The sequence below is a fragment of the Furipterus horrens genome, unplaced genomic scaffold (assembly GCF_987537825.1).
Source record: "Furipterus horrens unplaced genomic scaffold, mFurHor1.1.pri manual_scaffold_4, whole genome shotgun sequence".
NCBI lineage: Eukaryota > Metazoa > Chordata > Mammalia > Chiroptera > Furipteridae > Furipterus > Furipterus horrens.
Window position 1 is genome coordinate 189,614,302 of NW_028327174.1, and position 16,983 is coordinate 189,631,284.

The 16,983-nt window shown below is 47.5% G+C and overlaps 1 protein-coding gene across 1 annotated transcript in view; it reads left to right on the plus strand.

Moving 5' to 3' along the window:
* Positions 1 to 16,735, plus strand: part of PAPPA (pappalysin 1) — a 217,196-nt gene extending 200,461 nt beyond the window's left edge. Inside the window, 2 exon segments of the mRNA XM_090274633.1 lie at positions 1,283 to 1,381; positions 13,293 to 16,735. Of these exon segments, the coding sequence (XP_090130759.1) occupies positions 1,283 to 1,381; positions 13,293 to 13,400 (207 nt within the window). The 3' untranslated portion in view covers positions 13,401 to 16,735.
* The last annotated feature ends 248 nt before the right edge of the window (positions 16,736 to 16,983 follow it).

The following is a 16,983-nucleotide window of genomic DNA, read 5'->3' on the forward strand; positions in this document are numbered from 1 at the left end:
TGCTTTCTGTATATGGAAGACTTACGCAATAATGTCTTTGATGAGAGGAAAGGGATGTTCGCTGCTTTGAGAAATCAGTGGACTAACCCTGTCTCTTTAGTACTGGAAGTCCTGAGGCTCAGAGAGGACAAGCCATTTAGCCAAGACCATCAAATAACCACCCAGCTGGCTGAGATTTGGGAGTCTCAAACCCAGGTTTTCTAAACCACTGACAATTGCCTTGTTACTATGCCAGCACAATTATATTCTATTTCAAAAACACCTCTAAAATCCTGAGTTGTGCCCAGTATTAAACTAGGAGATTTGGAGACAAAGATGAACTGGATATTTGCCCATGTCTTTGAGGAGCTAAGGTACATCCACAGGCCGTACAAGACAGTGTGCGAAGTGCTTGGCTGGGGAGCTACACGTGCTTGGGGGTGGTGTGGTGTGGGAGGGTGCAGAGACTCCTGACTTTCCCCTAGGATGGCTTTGGGTTCAGATCAGTAATGATTTAACTCCATCATCTTTTCCTCCTCTTTGGAGCATCACAGGGTTAGAGGAACAGAGGGAGAAAAGAAATAAAACACTACATGGCAGAGCCTAGAATGGTAAAGAGAAAAATATAGAGCCAACTTAGATTTAAATCACCCCTTCTACCTTTGCCTACGTGATCTCGGCTGATTCCTTTCCTTGCTCTGAGTCTCAGAGTCCTCCTCTGTAAAATGAGACGAGCAATGCCCACCTCACATGTGGGAGAACAAAAGATGAAAATAGACATGCAAAGCATGTGCCATCGGTACATCTGTACTGCCATGTTAGAGGACAGGAGGACCACCGTCATACACAGACCATTGTGCCAATTCCTACGAATTCTAGCATTTGATCTGTATGATTCTTGGGCAATTCACACTTAGCTTCCTAATATATTTGCATACATTTTATAAATTATTTTTAATTACCTAATACCAGGAAAAGTGGGGCAAGGGGACTCGACTTTTCTTATCATTTCTTCAAATAAAATGAGCCCCCTAGTTTAGGAAGATGTAAGCGGGCTGCCCAGTAGTTTTGCATTCCCCAGTATACAGGAGTATGTCTCCCAGGGTTACTAAACTTTAGTTGGGAAAACCTTAGGTAGGTAAGACTCTTGTTCAAGGGGGGGGGGGGGGGGTGTTGGGATCGGAAGCCAGGTAGAGGTTTGTGAGAAGATGAGAGAGAGCTAAATGATTCCTGGGGCCACACCCCACTCACTGCGGGATCCTCACAAGGCACCATTTCTTCCTGCCTCTCTCCTCCCGTGCAGCCCTTCATGGGGGACAATTACTGTGATGCCATCAACAACAGAGCCTTCTGCAACTACGACGGTGGGGACTGCTGTGCCTCTACAGTGAAGACAAAAAAGGTAGGCGGTGCCCCCCTCCCCCGGCAGCCCTCCTACAGACCTCTCCAGCGTCCTGGGCCGGGATCCCCCCTACCTGTTGGACAGCCCATTGTCCTGGTTGTGCCAGCACTAGCGTACAAGCTGTATTGCGTTGTATTATACTGTACGGTATTGCATTGTGTAATGTTGTTGTTTTTTTTATTTTTTTTCTTTTAGCCAGTAGTTGAGCTAATGTCATGTGCTTAGGCCCTGAGCAAGATTTGGAGGCTCATGGACAATTTTGGCTGATGTGGTCCCTAACCCTCAAAGCTTAGACAAGTAAAAGTATAATACATCCGCTTAGAAGGAAGGGACAGAGTGCAGTGAGGGCTCAGAGAAGAGGTTGGAAAAGGCTCTGCAGAAGGATCGGCATTCGATGCTGCCACTTGAGGGAGGAGGGGAAGGAGCGGGGAAGTGGCCAGGAAAAGTGGACAGGAAGCCGGCATGTAAAATCCTACAGAGAACATGCACTTATAGGGGTTATGGCTAAAGGTGAGGGGAAGAGAGAAGACGGGACATTCCCAATAAGGTCAGTCATGGCTGTTGAGCATTTTATATTCTCTTTCGATTTTCATACCTATAGAATTAGGGGTGTAGTCTTGGTTGTGATTTTCTTCCTTTGTGTATCAGGATGCAGCTGGAGCAATTCAAATGTGTGTAGTAAAATTGAAACATTCGACTGAGACGCATATCAATCACTCACATAAGGGGGGCCACATCCACCTTCCTCCCAACCAGAGCGGGGCCCAGAGTCTGGGGCCCCAGCTAAGAACTGGGAGAGAAGTGGGCAACCTGGGCAATCTGAGTTGAGAAATATTCTTGTGATGAATGAGTGAATGGGAAACTATTTCTGTTTTTGTACTCATCTACTGTCTGAGCTGAAAAACCATTTGATCTCAGATATCATCTCATCTAATTGCTCATTTTTAAGAAGGGGAACTGTGTTGCTAAGACAGGAAAAGCCATGGATCATAGTTGGTCTTGGTTGCCCTCTGTGATGATCTGGTTCAAACATTTCATTTCATGAAGGGAGACCTGAGGCCCATAAAGGAGAAATGGTTTGTCCAAAGGGACAGAGTGAGAGACGGAGACAGAGCAAGGCTCCCGGCTTCCTATCCAAGTCCCTTTACCTTGCAACACCCTTAAGAGAATTAGTTCCTTCATGAAATATGCTCTGACCCTAAAATGCAGCATGAATAGGCAAGACCCAAGGAGCACACGCAAAAAGGACTATTACTGCATCTTTTAGTCAATTAATAAGGATGCCAGGCCCTGGCCAGGTGGCTCAGTTAGTTGGGCATCATCCTATAAACCAAAATGTTGCAGGTTTGATTCTCAGTTAGGGCACACGCCTGGGTTTTGGGTTCAGTCCCGGTAGAGGTGTGTATAGGAGACAATTGATGGAGGTTTCTTTCTCACATCGATGTCTCTCTCCTTCTCTATCTCCCGTCCTTTCTATCTCTCTAAAACCAATTCAAAAATAAGGATGCCAGGGTTCTTTGGGATCAGTCGGTCCTGAATAAGCAGTACTTTTCAGTATGCCTATGCCCTCCTTTATTGCTTTTTTTTAAAATATAAAACACTTTCTATTCAAGTACAGGAGAATAAAATTCATTTTCCATTAATGAATTTTATTATTATTTTTCCAAATTATGAAAAAATATGTATCCTACGTTTGGGAAAATCCAGAAGATAGAAGGTAACCAAAGAATTCACTGATTATCTTACACCTCTGAGATGACGACGGGTTTCCTTGTGGTGCATTTTATTCTGTGTAAAAGTATGTGGGTGTTTGTGCCTGTGCATTTCCGATTTGGGATCTTGTTTTGTTTTGTTTACTTAGCAGAGGAAACTTATACAGAAGAATTATCAGACATTAGTATGAACTTCTCATCTGTATATTTTGCTGTATTATTATTTGTATATTATATTATTGTGAGGCACGATAATTTACACAACCATTTACCTCCGACTTTTATTTCTAACTTGTGGGTTATTTCCGTTTCTCACAATGGTAAGTAATGATTGTAATGAACATCTTCATTCGTCAGTATTTTTATAGCTCTAATCACTTCTTTACAAGTGAGCCTTAGAATTGAAATGCCTAGGATAAAAGGTATGAGCATTTTGAAGGCTCTTGATACCTGTCGCCAAAGGACCACGCTGTGCGATAGTGTCTCATACACGCCACTGGAGTCAGCTCGTTGTGAGAGCAAGCAGATAATGCAGTCTAGGTCTTAAATAGAAAGCTTCCCCCTGAGGAAGTGACGGTGATGAGGGGTTTTCCAGGGGAAGGAGCGCAGCAGTGGTGCAGAATGGAGAGAGTGTCAGGACCACGTGTGAGGGATGGATTGGAGCCTATGGGCCTCTCTTACGGGGCATGGGGCTTTGCCTTACTTACTAGCTGTTAAGAATTGTTTAGGGCTTTCTCCACATTCGAGATTCCTGGAAGTCTTTCTTCTGGAGAAGGAAAAGTGTCTCAGATTAAAGCCATTCTTCCTTTCAGAGTTTAATTTCTACATACACTCCAACTTCTTGAAACTTTTCTACTTTCTCTTGTAAGCACTCAGCTGCTCCCTGCCATAGACTGGTTTGAGAGACCACAGGTGGAGAAAATATATAAGAAATGAAACACCCCTAAGTGAGCTGCCATATATGCCAGACACTGTCGATACTTGTCCTCCGTCATCTCCTTTCATCCTCATTTCAGCCCGACTTGTCCCTATCATCCCCATTGCGCAGGTGAACCAGGTTTGGCTCAGGTACCTGCGGGACTTGCTTGAGTTCACTGGGCAGTGAGTGCCAAGGCTCACATCTGCACCCAGTTCTGTCTGACTCACACGGGCCCAGCTCTTTCTTCTGCACAGGGCTGAGTCCCTGCAGAAGAAAGCAGGTGGGGGTAGGACCCTGTCCTCAGAGCACCCGGGCATGACCTTCTCAGTTCCGGCTGGAGACAGTTCACTGTCCACCCAGACTGCCAAGGAACCTTGGGTGTGGGACCCCTCCCCTTGGCAAAGGAGAAAACAGCTTTTCCCAGCAGCGAAGACAGGGTGGGGAATAGCTGAGGCTCCCGGCCTTGCCAGTCATCCCTGACATCCCAGACAGGAGTTTCCCCGGAGTGGAAAAATGTCCTGGTTTCTGTCTCCAGTTTCCACAGCAGGAAGCCTCGGAGAGCAGGCGAGGGGCCAGATTCCTTCCTCTCATCCCCTGGCCCTTACCTGCCGCTCCCACCTGTACTGCTGGCTCCGGACACATATCACGGGCCATTCCATGGCCGTGAGCACCCAGATGGCACTCAGAAACCCAGGGATAGGACAGATTTGCTTCATGTACCTTTCCAAGTACAGTCATTTCATTAATTGAGCACATATATGTGCTTGGCCCTGGGTTGGAATCTCTGTGCCTAATATCTCACTCAGACTCCAGAACCACCCGACAAGGTAGACAGCTGAGGACTGGAGGGGTGGAATCCTTTGTGTGAAGTGACAGGGCTGTGTTAGGATTTCCTCACTCCAAACAAATAACGTAGCTACTCTTTATCGAGAGCTTGCTGTTTGCCAGGCACGATTTCATTGCATCAGCCCAGTAGCCCTGTTGAAGGTGTTGTCTTTGTTTCCTTATTTTATATACGATGCCACTGACACTTGGAGGGTTATAGTCACACAGCCAGTAAGTGGGAGAGCTGAGATGCCAGCCCATGACTCTAAACCACACGGCACCTGCCTCTAACCCGCTCTGGACATCCTGTTGCTGTGGGCTTGCCCCTTGCTCTTCCCCTAGTGGGTGGGCTTCTGGCTTCCTGGTCGTCCTGGACCGCAGTCCTGGGTCTGAATCTTGGGCCCAGGGTTCAGCGCTCAGCACCTTCTCCCAGACTTCCTTCTTGCCAACTCTCCACCTAAACCTCTTCCCAGTCCCCAGGGCTGGGGCCTCCCAGTCATTTGGCCCAAAATGATGTCTGTCTGCTCCCTCCATCCTTCCTCCCCTTGTTTGTCTCTACAGACACCAGCTGTTTCCCACATCTGCCTTGGGTGACCTGGGCCGGCTGACAGACAAGAGCAAGACAGTGCAGGAAACTCCGTCTGACAGGGGTGACCAGTGTCTCACCCAGACACCTGTCTGCAGCGCAAGGCAGACAGGAAGGGGCAGGACTCAGCTTCCCAGCATGTCAGTTTATTATTTTCCTGTTGGAGCCTTGAGGAGTCTCCAGTACAGAGCAGATTCCCAGAATGGTTGCTTCGACAGTTCCCCCTCATAACCACAACAACGAAAAGTATTCCTTTCAAACTGGGGCAGTGCTAATACGTGTGTGTTGGGAGGGTGACGGAGGAGAAGGCAATCACCTTAACACGCTCAGCATACCCACACTGCCAAGGTGTGGTGGCCTGGAACAGCAGTTAACAGTCCCGTTTCGGGCAGCTGCCGGAGCCAGACTCTGGAAGACGTCTGGGAAGGGGGGTGTAGTCCCAGCTCTGTGACTTAGCGCTGTGACCTTGGGCAGGCCAGGTTCACCCTGGGTTTTTTTTTTTTTTTTAATCTCTTGATGTTTAGATTAGATTCATGTCTCAGGACTCTCTACATGGACTCCTGCATGCAGTGGTCATTGACCAAGTACTTGAAGGCTACTCACGCTGGGACCAGGGGAGAGTAAGAAGTTGTCAACCCTAGAAACATGTCTTAGCACAGGACGGCATGCCCAAGTAATGACATTAAATGTGGGGTTACCATATTTATTTGCTAAATCTAAGTGAAAATAAAATGGTACACCCAGATGTAGCCACTGGTCTAAGGAGGCTAGTGATTCTCATAAGATGTGGGAAGATAATCAAAACCATTAGGTGGAGAGCAGCCTTCTTAGCAGAGTGGCCAAGATAAACAGCTGCATGTGTCAGAGTTAGGGATGTACTTCAATGGCTTTTACATCTCGACTTAGCAACCGGAACGATCTTTTTAAAACCAAGTCAGATGGTGTCACACCTCTGTGCCAAGCCCTGCAGTGTCTCCCGTTTTACTCAAGAGTAAAACCAGTTCTCCCAATGGCCCATAAGGTCCTGCATGCACTGCTCATGCCCATCTTCTCTCTGACCTCACCCTCAACTATCGGTGCCCCCTCTTTGCTTCTCCCCAGCCCCTTGGACTCCTCACACAGGCCAGGCGTTCTCCTGCCTTACAGCTGTTGTCACTGGCTGTCCCTCTGGCTGGGAACATTCTTCTCCATTTATTCTCATGACTCACTCCCTCCCATCCTCTAGGTCTTTGCCCAAGGATCATGCTCTCAATGAGCCCCACCCCGACCACCCACCTTAGAGCACCCCTGGCACTTCCATGCCCATTTGCCTTGGCTTCCACCTTTTCCTCCTTCTACAGCACTTCTCACTTGGGCACAGACTATAAAATGTATGCATTATTTATCACCTGGCAACCCCTACCTATCCTTCTTGCTCCTAGAATGAAATTTTCATAAGGGCAAGAATAGGCATCCTAATTTGTTTCCTGATGAATCCCCGGTCCTGATGCTATGGGATAATACTGTGCTAGGCCATAAGCAAGACAAACCTGGTTTCAGCCATGCTGAGTTCATGTCTTGCAGACCGGTGGCCGGGCATTAGGTGTAATAATGGAGACATGGCAAGTGAGGTGCGTTAATAAGCTTCTAGAGAGGAGACAGCAACAGAGGTGAAGTGTGAAAGGTGTAGTAGGTCTTTCCCAGGTCAGAGAAGTAGGGCGATGACGAGGCATGAGGAGGGGAGGGAGAAGATTGTTTCTGACATGGGGTGTCCTCTGTGCACACACCCAGACGTGGAGGACAGCACTGTGAAAATTACGTGCCCTGAGTGTGACTGTAGCCCAGCACAGGAGGGGAAGGGGTAAGAGCTGAGCACAGAGGGATGAGAAAGGCTTTTATAAGTCAAGCTGGGGAATTTGAATTTTATCCAGAGAGCAATGGGGCACTCAATCATTTTAAGCACTGGGCCGGCCTGGAAGGTCCTAGAAGGCTTCCTGGAAGAGGTAATAGATGTGCTTAACTTGGAAGGTTAGTAAAGATAACAGGCAGGCAAATGGCTACACAGATTAGATGAATTCATCCTTGTCCAAAAATCACGGGCTGCTGGAGGGTTATGAGTGCCTCCTTGAGGTGTAGCTTTGACTTTTTCATGTGGATGAATTAGATACTTGTTTTAGCTTGTTCCTATAAAGGAATCAGACTCTACCATCCCGAAAAGTAAGTAGCGTCATAACTATTGTCAATACCATCATCACCGCCATTATCATCACCACATCATCACCACCACCACCAATACTAAGCTCACCACCATCATTATCATCGTCATCATCATCTGAACACATTTTATATGCCTTGCACTGTGCTAAATGCTTTACTTGAATTTTAAACTTTATCCAAAATACTTCCATGTGTCAGGATTGTTATTACCTCCCTTTTACAGATAGAGAAACTCACACCCCCAAAAGGGCAGTCACTTGTTCGATAGCGTAACACTATGTCAATAAGAGGGAAAGAAATCAAACCCGAGTCTCCTTCTGGTCGATGGTGGTGCTTTTCTCCACTTTACCATCACTTTTCCTCCATTGGCTCCTCCATTTATTCACATTGAAACAACCCTCTGCATTTGCTCAGTGTTCCATTCCCCCTGCCAGGCACAGACCCACCCCACCTCCAAGGGACTTGCAGGAGAGTCCTCACACTCAGCATCACACCTTAGTCTACTCCGTCTCATTAACTGTTTCCATCAACACTGTGAAAGCCCAGAGACTCAGAGTGGCCTAGTGATGTGCCCGAGGTCCCACAGTAGGCGGTGGCCAGTTGAGGCTTTCTGACCTTCACCTTCAGCACGGGGAGGCTTTTGCTCCCCCCGCTACACAGTCTGTACTTGTGAGCTCCCTGTTGAGTCTGAGTCAGAATCCAACCCCAGCCTGTCTCCCAGCCTCAGCTGAGACCTGCAGCCAGGGCCTTGTGGTGCATTTTCTTGGGCCGCGTTCCTGAGCTGCTCACACATGTGGATGGAGGTGTTAGCCTGGGCAGCTCAGCCAGCGGAAGAAACCCCAGGCCTGAGCAATATCCCCAGCCCAGAGGGAAAAAGGAGAGAATCCTGGCCTTTAGTCATTGACCTGGGCTTACTGACAGAATCCCAGAGTGGGTGGCCAAGCCATTTATGGGACAGCCTAGCCACACGGTGCTGGGAATGCCAAATGCCAACTGGCCACCGCAGGCACTTGTGCCGTGGGTGGTAGGTTTCCTTGGGAGGCCATGTCGGGGGGAAGGTGGCAAGCTGCTTGGGGAGTCAGGGAATGTGGGAGTTCTGGTAAGAGCTGACATCATCAGGATGCCCTAGTGTCCTTCTCTGTGCAAAGGGGACCCCAGCTCCCACTCTGCCTGCCATTTGGGGAGGACAGTACAGAGGAATGGCTACAAATAGGCATGAAGACCCCAGGCTACCTGCCAGCCCAGTGATTCACCACAGGGATAGTAAGAACAGCTGCCTTGTTAGGGGTGTTGGGAGAGTGAGTGCGATCATGTAGGTACAGAATAAGGGAGAAAAGCCTATTGGTTGTTAGACAAAGCAGCAGCTGTCACCCTGGCCAGGTGGGGAGGACGGTGCCTTGACCTTACCCTCACTTGCTAAAAACTCAGTTTGGAGTGGGGTTCAGAATCCTACAACATCTAGTTGTTGACTGGTAGTGAAGCCCAGGGAAAAAGTGTTTTGTTTTAAACGTTCTGAGGCCTTTATTTTCTTATCTGCTGGATAGGTCACTAGTGATGATAGTCTCACGAGGCGGTATGGAGTGAACACGGTAGCACGTGGAAATCATGTACATGTAGAAGGCCATCAGGAAACGCTAGTGTGCATGCATGCGTGCATGCATGTGTATGTGTGCATGTAAAGTGGCGTTTACTGCTGTTAACCTGTATGAACAGGCTTCCTGGCTGCCATCCAGGTCAGACACAGGAACACCCGGGAGAGTGGATGGAGCTGGCCCTCTCCACCCTCCTCTGCCCAGTTGTGGGCCCTTGATCTGGTTCAGGATGCCTGTGACGAGAGGAGAGCTCAGGACAGGCAGTTTCTGCAGAGGCGAGCGGAGGGACAGGAGGAGGGAACCGGACACTAGGTGTCTGCTCTGCACTGGACACTCTGGGAGCTGGTTTGGAGGAAATATTATTTCATTGACTCCTTTTCAGAACCCTGTGAGGTCTTTATGAAGACCCTCATCTTACAGATGGCGAGATAAAGTCCACAGGGGGCCACGGACTTGGCAAAAGTCACATGGTGCCTGTGTGGAGCCCACCGTGGACCCAGGCTTGTCTGCTCCCGAATTCCTTGTGAGGGCTCAGTGAACGCAGCTGCATTTTCAAGTGTGTGGTGGAGACAAGTAGCTGTTCTGGCTGCGGATCTGCCTCCTGAGACCAAACCTTCTATATTTGTATTCTGCTTGGGGTTCCTTCCTTGGGTGCGAGACATATTTGTGTGGGAAAATTCGGAAGTGCCCTGGATTGACCCAGGGAGGAGAGGGAAGGATCACTCACGGCCACAGGGCCAGGGTGGCCAGACTAGCCTGAGAAACTAAGTGGAGGCAGGGCCTTGGCAAATGATGATTTTGGAGAAGCTGGTGGAACTGGGAATGACAGAGAGGGAAACACACAAGGCAGGGTTTGCAGAGAGTATGCATTTCTAGGTCCTTTCTGGCCTGGGGGTTGCCTTCTGCCTTAGACTGAAAAGGACTTCCAGACAGATGGAAAGGAACAGACTATTAAAATCCGATCTTAACATACAGATAGGGAAACCGAAGCTCAGAGAAGGGAAGGAACTTGGACCAAGTCACCCAGTCAGTCAGTGCAAGAGCAGAGGCTCCCCCATTTGCATTCTGGCTGGATAGCCATGCATTCATTTGTTCCTCCATTCGTGGGTTCATCGAACACCTGTTGTTTGGAAATAAAGTCTCAGTTCAACAGCAGAAATGATTCAGTACTAGGAGGGCATCGAAACAGGATGCTGTGAGAAGGGATGAAGGTGATGGTATCGTTGCTCAGGCGAGTCAGGGAGGAAGTGATCCTTGAGATAAGGCCCGAAGAATGAAGAGGAGCTGGCCAGGAACCATCAGCAGGGTGGAGGAACATTAACTCATAAAGACTTAGAAGTAGGAAAGCACTCAGTACTTGAGGAACCAGTCAATAAATTAAAAAGCCAGAGTGTGAGGGGTAGGAGGGGGCCAGGTGAGGTCTAAAAAGCATGTGGAGATCAGATCCTGAGAGGCCTTGAACTCGTGGTAAGGACTCTGCGTCTTATTGTAAGAGATAGAATCTGTTGAATTCTTGCTTGTGTGAGGTGCAGCAGGAAGCATGGGCAATAAATCAGATGTGAAACTGTCCCTAATGGGTCGTAGAGCCCAATGGGGAAGAGTTAGAGACAGAATCGTGCAGAAGACATTAGAGGTAACTGGATCATTCTATGTTAGGATGTGGGCAAGGGCAGGAGAAGGGGACAGATAAAGGGATGGGTGAGCTGAGGACAAAGAGGCTGCCCAAGTCTGGGAGGTGGGAGAGAGGGGATAAGAGGCAGGAAAGGTGTCACAGATGGTGAAATACGAGCTGGTGGGAAATTTGATTCAGCACTCTTGTATTTAGCATTAAGCATCTCCTAAGTGTTAGGCCATGTGCTTGGACTTTTGCATATTTCTTCTTCTTTGATCCTCACAACCATATAAAATATGGTATTTTTTAAAATCACACTTTTATAGATGTAGAAACTCAGGGATATGACAGTGAAGGGATTTTCCCCGAATTGTTCAACGAGTGTGGGGCGAGTGAGGGTACCAACCCAGGCCCCTCAGCCCCCCGGATGGTACTGTCCCTACTCAACATCCATAGTCAGATTTGGACTCGGCTCTGCCCTCAGTTTCCCCACTTGGCCTGGAGGGTTTTCTCTTGTGTCTTTTCCAACTGTAACGTTCTGTGCTTCTCTTGGAGGTGAAGAGGTTGTGGGGTTATAGTCTAAATCGGAAGGCACAGCCTCCACAGAGGCATGGAGGCTGGGAAGTGAATGTGCTGAGCCGGCAACAGCAGGGGGTTGTAGGAGAAAGGCAGGCGCTGCATGGAAGCAGCAGCTGTCAGGGGCTTACCCAGCAGGCAGGCAGCAGCACCTATGCATTTCAATTGCACAGGGAAACAAAGAGATGTGCTGGCCTCCTGCGCCGCCACCGTGAGAGTCAGAGAGGGGAAGCTAGAGCTTTGAACATACATTCCTTCGCTCTCTGCATTGGGCCTTGGAAAATAAGAATGCACAAGACCAGCGTGGTCCCTGTCTCATCAAGTGAGCGAGAGGAGGAAAGATACACATGCCTATGTTGATGTATAGGGGTGAGCTCTGAGCACATGTCAGGCTTTGTGTGCTAGGCGTTTCTCATCCCTCATCACAACCTCAGGGACATGTATGCTTTCCCTCGTCCCAGTTACTGAATGAGTTAACTAAGACTTGGAAATTGTCACAGGCTCCAGGTCCCCACCTCAGTTAGTGACAGAGCTTCTTGGGCTTACACTTCCATCATCCTCATCATTCCTACATTTTAAATTACTGCATAATTACAGGATGGGGAGAGAAGTTGGGGGGAAAGGAAAGAATGAAAGAGGGAGGGCGGGTGAGCAGAGGCGGAGAAAAACGAATGGGATACAGGAGAGAGAAGGAGTCTACAAGCTAGAGAGACAAAGACGTGCTCTGAGGCTCTGTGGGCACGTGGAGACTCAGGCATGAGGCAAATGAGGTCATTAAGTCCATCTGTGCAGATGGGAGACCCTCTGGGGAAAATGATATGCAAATGTCATGATGCAATGAGGTGAAATCCACTTGGCTTCCATTAGCCCAGCCTGGGCTCAGGCGGGAACTGCACTGCGCTCTTTGGAAAGACAGATCGCCGGCCGCATGGGGAAGACATTGGAAGACATTCACTCTGCTGGGCTCTTTCTGTTTCTAGAAAGGAAAGGCAGCCCAAGGTCACAGAGCAAATGAAGGGATGGAGTGGGACCTGAAACTCAAGCCACTCACTTTATTTTTTTAATTTAAATGTTTATTTCTTATTTTTCCCAGCTTTTGTAATATAAACTCATAGCAAGTCACATTGTATGCCACTCACTTCTCCTTATAGTAAAATCTGTTCCCTTAGGTTCTTCAACCAAATTTTACACAAATCTCTAAGTCAAATATTCCCCACCAGGATTTCTGGTCCCCTAGCTCTGAGCTTGCTAAAACATGCTTTTGTTTTTATCATTGTCTCCTAAAAATCAAAACTACCGATATGTGCAGAGAATTATGTTTTCTTAAAGGACACTTTCGTACCCTCAATTTCCCTTGATCACCGCCTGTCAGGTATTCCACTGTACCATTCTATGAACTAACTCTTGGATAGTGCATTATGCTTTTTCACCCATGATTGCATTCAGCCCAGGAGTTCACAGTACAAGGTCAGTCTTATCACATCTGTGCTACAGCTAGAAACCTGAGGGTTAGGGAGAGGTGGCCTGTCCTACTTTAATACAAGACTTGTCATTTGTTGCTTTGGGCAAATGCCTGCCCCTTTCTGAGCCTCAGTTTCTCCTTCTGTAAAAGAGTGATTATATTTGTACCTATCTTAAAGAGTTGTCAAAGGGTTGGATGTTTCCCTATTTGGAAAATGTTTAGCACATTATTTGACCCATAAAATATACCACTGAAAATGGAAGCTGCTATGATAATGACCGTGGTGATCTTGATAAAAGTTATCATAGGACTAGGAAGAAGCAAAGCCATGACTTGAACTTGAATCTGCTGTCCCCTTGATCTAGCCTCTCTGAAAAATATTGCTTCAGACACAACCATCTGGTTCACCTCTTTTCTCTTTCTCTCTGCAGGTCACCCCCTTCCCTATGTCTTGTGACCTAAAAAGTGACTGTGCTTGTCGGGACCCCAAGGCCCGAGAACACAGCCGGAAAGACCTCTGGGGCTACAACCATGGCTAAGGAAGGACAAGGAGTTGTCAAAGAATTCCCACCGCCAGGACCCGCATCCCTTTGGTATTGATTTCACAGTCAGCTGCTCAACGGAATGGCCTCTCCACACCAGGGATCCTTAGCACCCAACCGGTCTGCCTTTAATTTCACCCAGGAAGGACTCATAGTGGGGGCACATGAACCAAGTCTCGCCATGTTGAATGATGGAATGGAATCCCATCCCAAAGTCTTAGATGGATTACATATAGAGCGTGCAGTCCCAGAGCCTCCTAAAATTCTAACCATTTGTCACATGACCACAGCAAGGAACATGATCTGTATCTAGGAGTGTGCACATCTGTGGTTAATACACATGCATGCAATACGCACCCATACAAACATCTGTGTGAGGGCAGTTTTGGAGACTGAGCAGAGAGAGACTAGAACAAAGTCAGTCTTTCCTTTCCCAAGCTCCTAGCCGACACTGTCCATGGGAGAAAGAAAGTTGCAGAAACTGCTAAGACCGAGTTCACACCCTGAGGCTCGGAATATGTAGGGCGTGCACAATGGTGTGGTCCTTTGGGATCAGAAGTGAAATGGTCTCTGATCACCTACCTTCTAGGAAAGTAGGACCCAGGAAGAGGTAAAGAATCCAAAGTATACAAAGCCCCCAACCCCCAATTTTTCCGCTGCCATGGAGGATTTATCCCAACTCCAGGGTTTGAGGCCACGCTGGAAATGGCTTAGGATTGCAATGTCAAGTTATTATAAGCGCCCCCTACTTGAGGCTTGAGACCATAATGTCCCTCTAGAACCCACCCATTCCCCAAATCTTGCCTTGGGACCACATTTGCTGCTACTTTTCCTCCTGCTCTATCCTCTACATTGAGTACCCCAAGATGGTAGAACTAGGTTAGGAAAACCCCCACACAACCAAGCAGTCTGCCTTAAGAGTGACCCGCATTTCCCCATAGCGCCTCATTTCCTAGCCCTTCTGCAAGAGAAAAACCCTCATTGGTCACCTGGTGATAAGTTAAGTCCCCTAGGGTTGGGCTTCTCACCCTGGAAGGGAATTGAGGGACTCAAGATGCTGGAACCCTCACAGAGAGTCCACAATGTTTAAGCCAGTGTTAGATTTTATAATCGAGTGGAACAGTGTTACATTTCTATGATGTTGGGGCCATCCAGAGACTGTTAAGTTGCAGGGACTCAAGTTATTATGCTTAACCAAACCTTCCTGCCCCTCCAAGCTAAAGCAGCCTCTGGTCCTGAGGACCTCACTGTGGCCCCGAGTAGCTCTACTTCTGGAACAGAGGATCGTCTTGGGTAGGATCAATGTAGACTGTGTGCATTCCAGCGGGCTATCAGAGGGAAGTCCAAGAGTTCTCAGCCTCAGTCCCTAACAACCTGACATGGTCATCATGTTTTCTACGGTCTTCCATCTGCCAGTACTCCCACCCACACCTGTGGTTGGACAACCCTTCCCTCTCTCCCACATTCAGCCTCCAAAAGTTCAGAGTAAGTTATTCAAACACACATGGAAGCCTCCACCTCTTTGGGGCCCTCTTTGCCTCTTTTCAGCCAGTTACCATCCACTCCTTTTGATTAATGTGGTGAGAGATTAATACAGAATGAGGTGGAGAGAATAGTTAAGTTTGGCATAATTTCTGAGATCTGGAACTAAGAAATTGAGGTGATGGGAGGGTCTAAACTAGATGTAGCACATAAAGATTGCTCTAAATCAAGTCATCTCAAGCCTAGAGAAGACAGCCAACAAAAATCAAGTCTAGCACAGGAATGGAAAATACCAGGCCTGTGTGCTGACCCTCCTCATTCCTGCTTCCCAGGCAGGCTTTGTTAATCAGTTATAGTCCTTCTTCTTACGGGGACCAAAACTAACTTCAGAAAGCTTCTTACTCTCTCACTCCCAACAGCAATTACCTGCTAATCAGGAACACTTGAGAAGACATTTATTGGCCATCTGTGGTCTGTTATATTAAAAAAAATCTGTCAAGGTGCTTTTTTGCACAGGTGCCCACAAATAAGGATGCAGTGCATAGATAGTTTCGTGCGGTTTGTACTATATTACAAACTCTGAGATTGAGTTGCAGAATGGAGAGGCTGCCACCCTTGTTAAGGCCAGACTCAAATCCATTATGTTTCTTCCTTACAAACTCTTATTTCTATTCAGGACATTTTTTTCTATAATTACCAGGGCCAATCGTTAGCAAAATAATAATTGTAATAGAAGAATTCATCCCATTGTGTACCCTCCTCCAGTGTCTAAGAGCTCTTCCCAACTCTTAAAGCCCCTCTGTTGTCCTAGTGGAGTTATCATCCTGTGTGGTGCTAGTTAGAAGATAGGAACTAAGGTAACTTTGACAGCCCTCCCCATTGCTTTATCACAACACTAAGTAATGCAAAAAGCCTTGGCACCCTGAAGTCAACATTTCTACTGGTGGGGTTGCAGGAGCCACAGAAGGACCTCACCTGCTTCTCTTAAACCCACCCTCATCCTCTTTCCTCCTTCCCTCTCACCCTTGTCTATCCCCACATTCTCTAGAGGAGCAAAGTTTCCTGAAGGCTGACTTCTATCTTCAGATTCACAGATGGAGTTGAGCCCTCTGAGTAAACAGCCACCCAGTCTCCTTAGCATTATCATTCAAACCTATTACTCACAGATTCATATTTGCCAATGCTATGAGGCAAGGGAGGCTCCTTGATCGATGGCCAGCCTCATGCCCACATGGGAAGTGTAATTAATAGGCCCCATTCAAACAGTAGTGGAGGTGGGTCTGCTCTATTTGTGCAGTGCGCTGATACCCAGTTTCATCTTCTTTCTGGGAATAAACTCATAGTCTCATCCTTTCTATCATGTTTAGGACAATGGAATGCTCACAAGGAGGCAGCTCAGCACTTGAGGGTTCAGGGTCTGAAGAAGGATTAGCCTGTTAGCAAGAGTGGAAAGACAAAGTAGACAGTCCCCTAAGCCCTGTCTTGGGAAGCGCTTTTAAGCGACAGCCCGAACTGCCTGCCCAGAGGACGTGCATTGCCCCCACCCCCCATTCTGTGCCAACCACCTCTTAAGGCAAGACAGTCCTTGAGAAGTCCATTGGGGTGGCTGACTGGGTGTTATGGAAGGAAGAGATCAGTGGTCCTGAGCAGTAGGGCTCTGAAGATGGATGCTGTCAGTTGCTAGTCCTGGCTTCAGCATGTTGAGTCACTGCCTAGACAATTCTCTTGGTCTTAGTCCCACCTTGGCCAATGCTTAAATGCTATTTGTTGAAAATAATTCTTTGAGACAGATTTCAGCTACCTCCCTTCCAGGTTTGATTTAACTTGGTTGTAACTGTCCATTTGTTATAGGTCTTAACTGTGTTAGGAAGGAAGGAAGGAAAGAAGGGAGGAAGGAAGGAAAACTGTACTCTCAAGTTACCAGTTTTGAGGTTTTGTGTTCTGTGTTTTTTGTTTTTTGTTTTTCTGGAACTACTTCAAGTACAAAAATAAAAAGAAGAAATTGATGGTGACAAAACTGTACAGATAGAAATTAATAGAAGACAAGGAGATTAAAAGGAAATAAATATGCATGATTAAAAACAAGAACTTTTTAAAA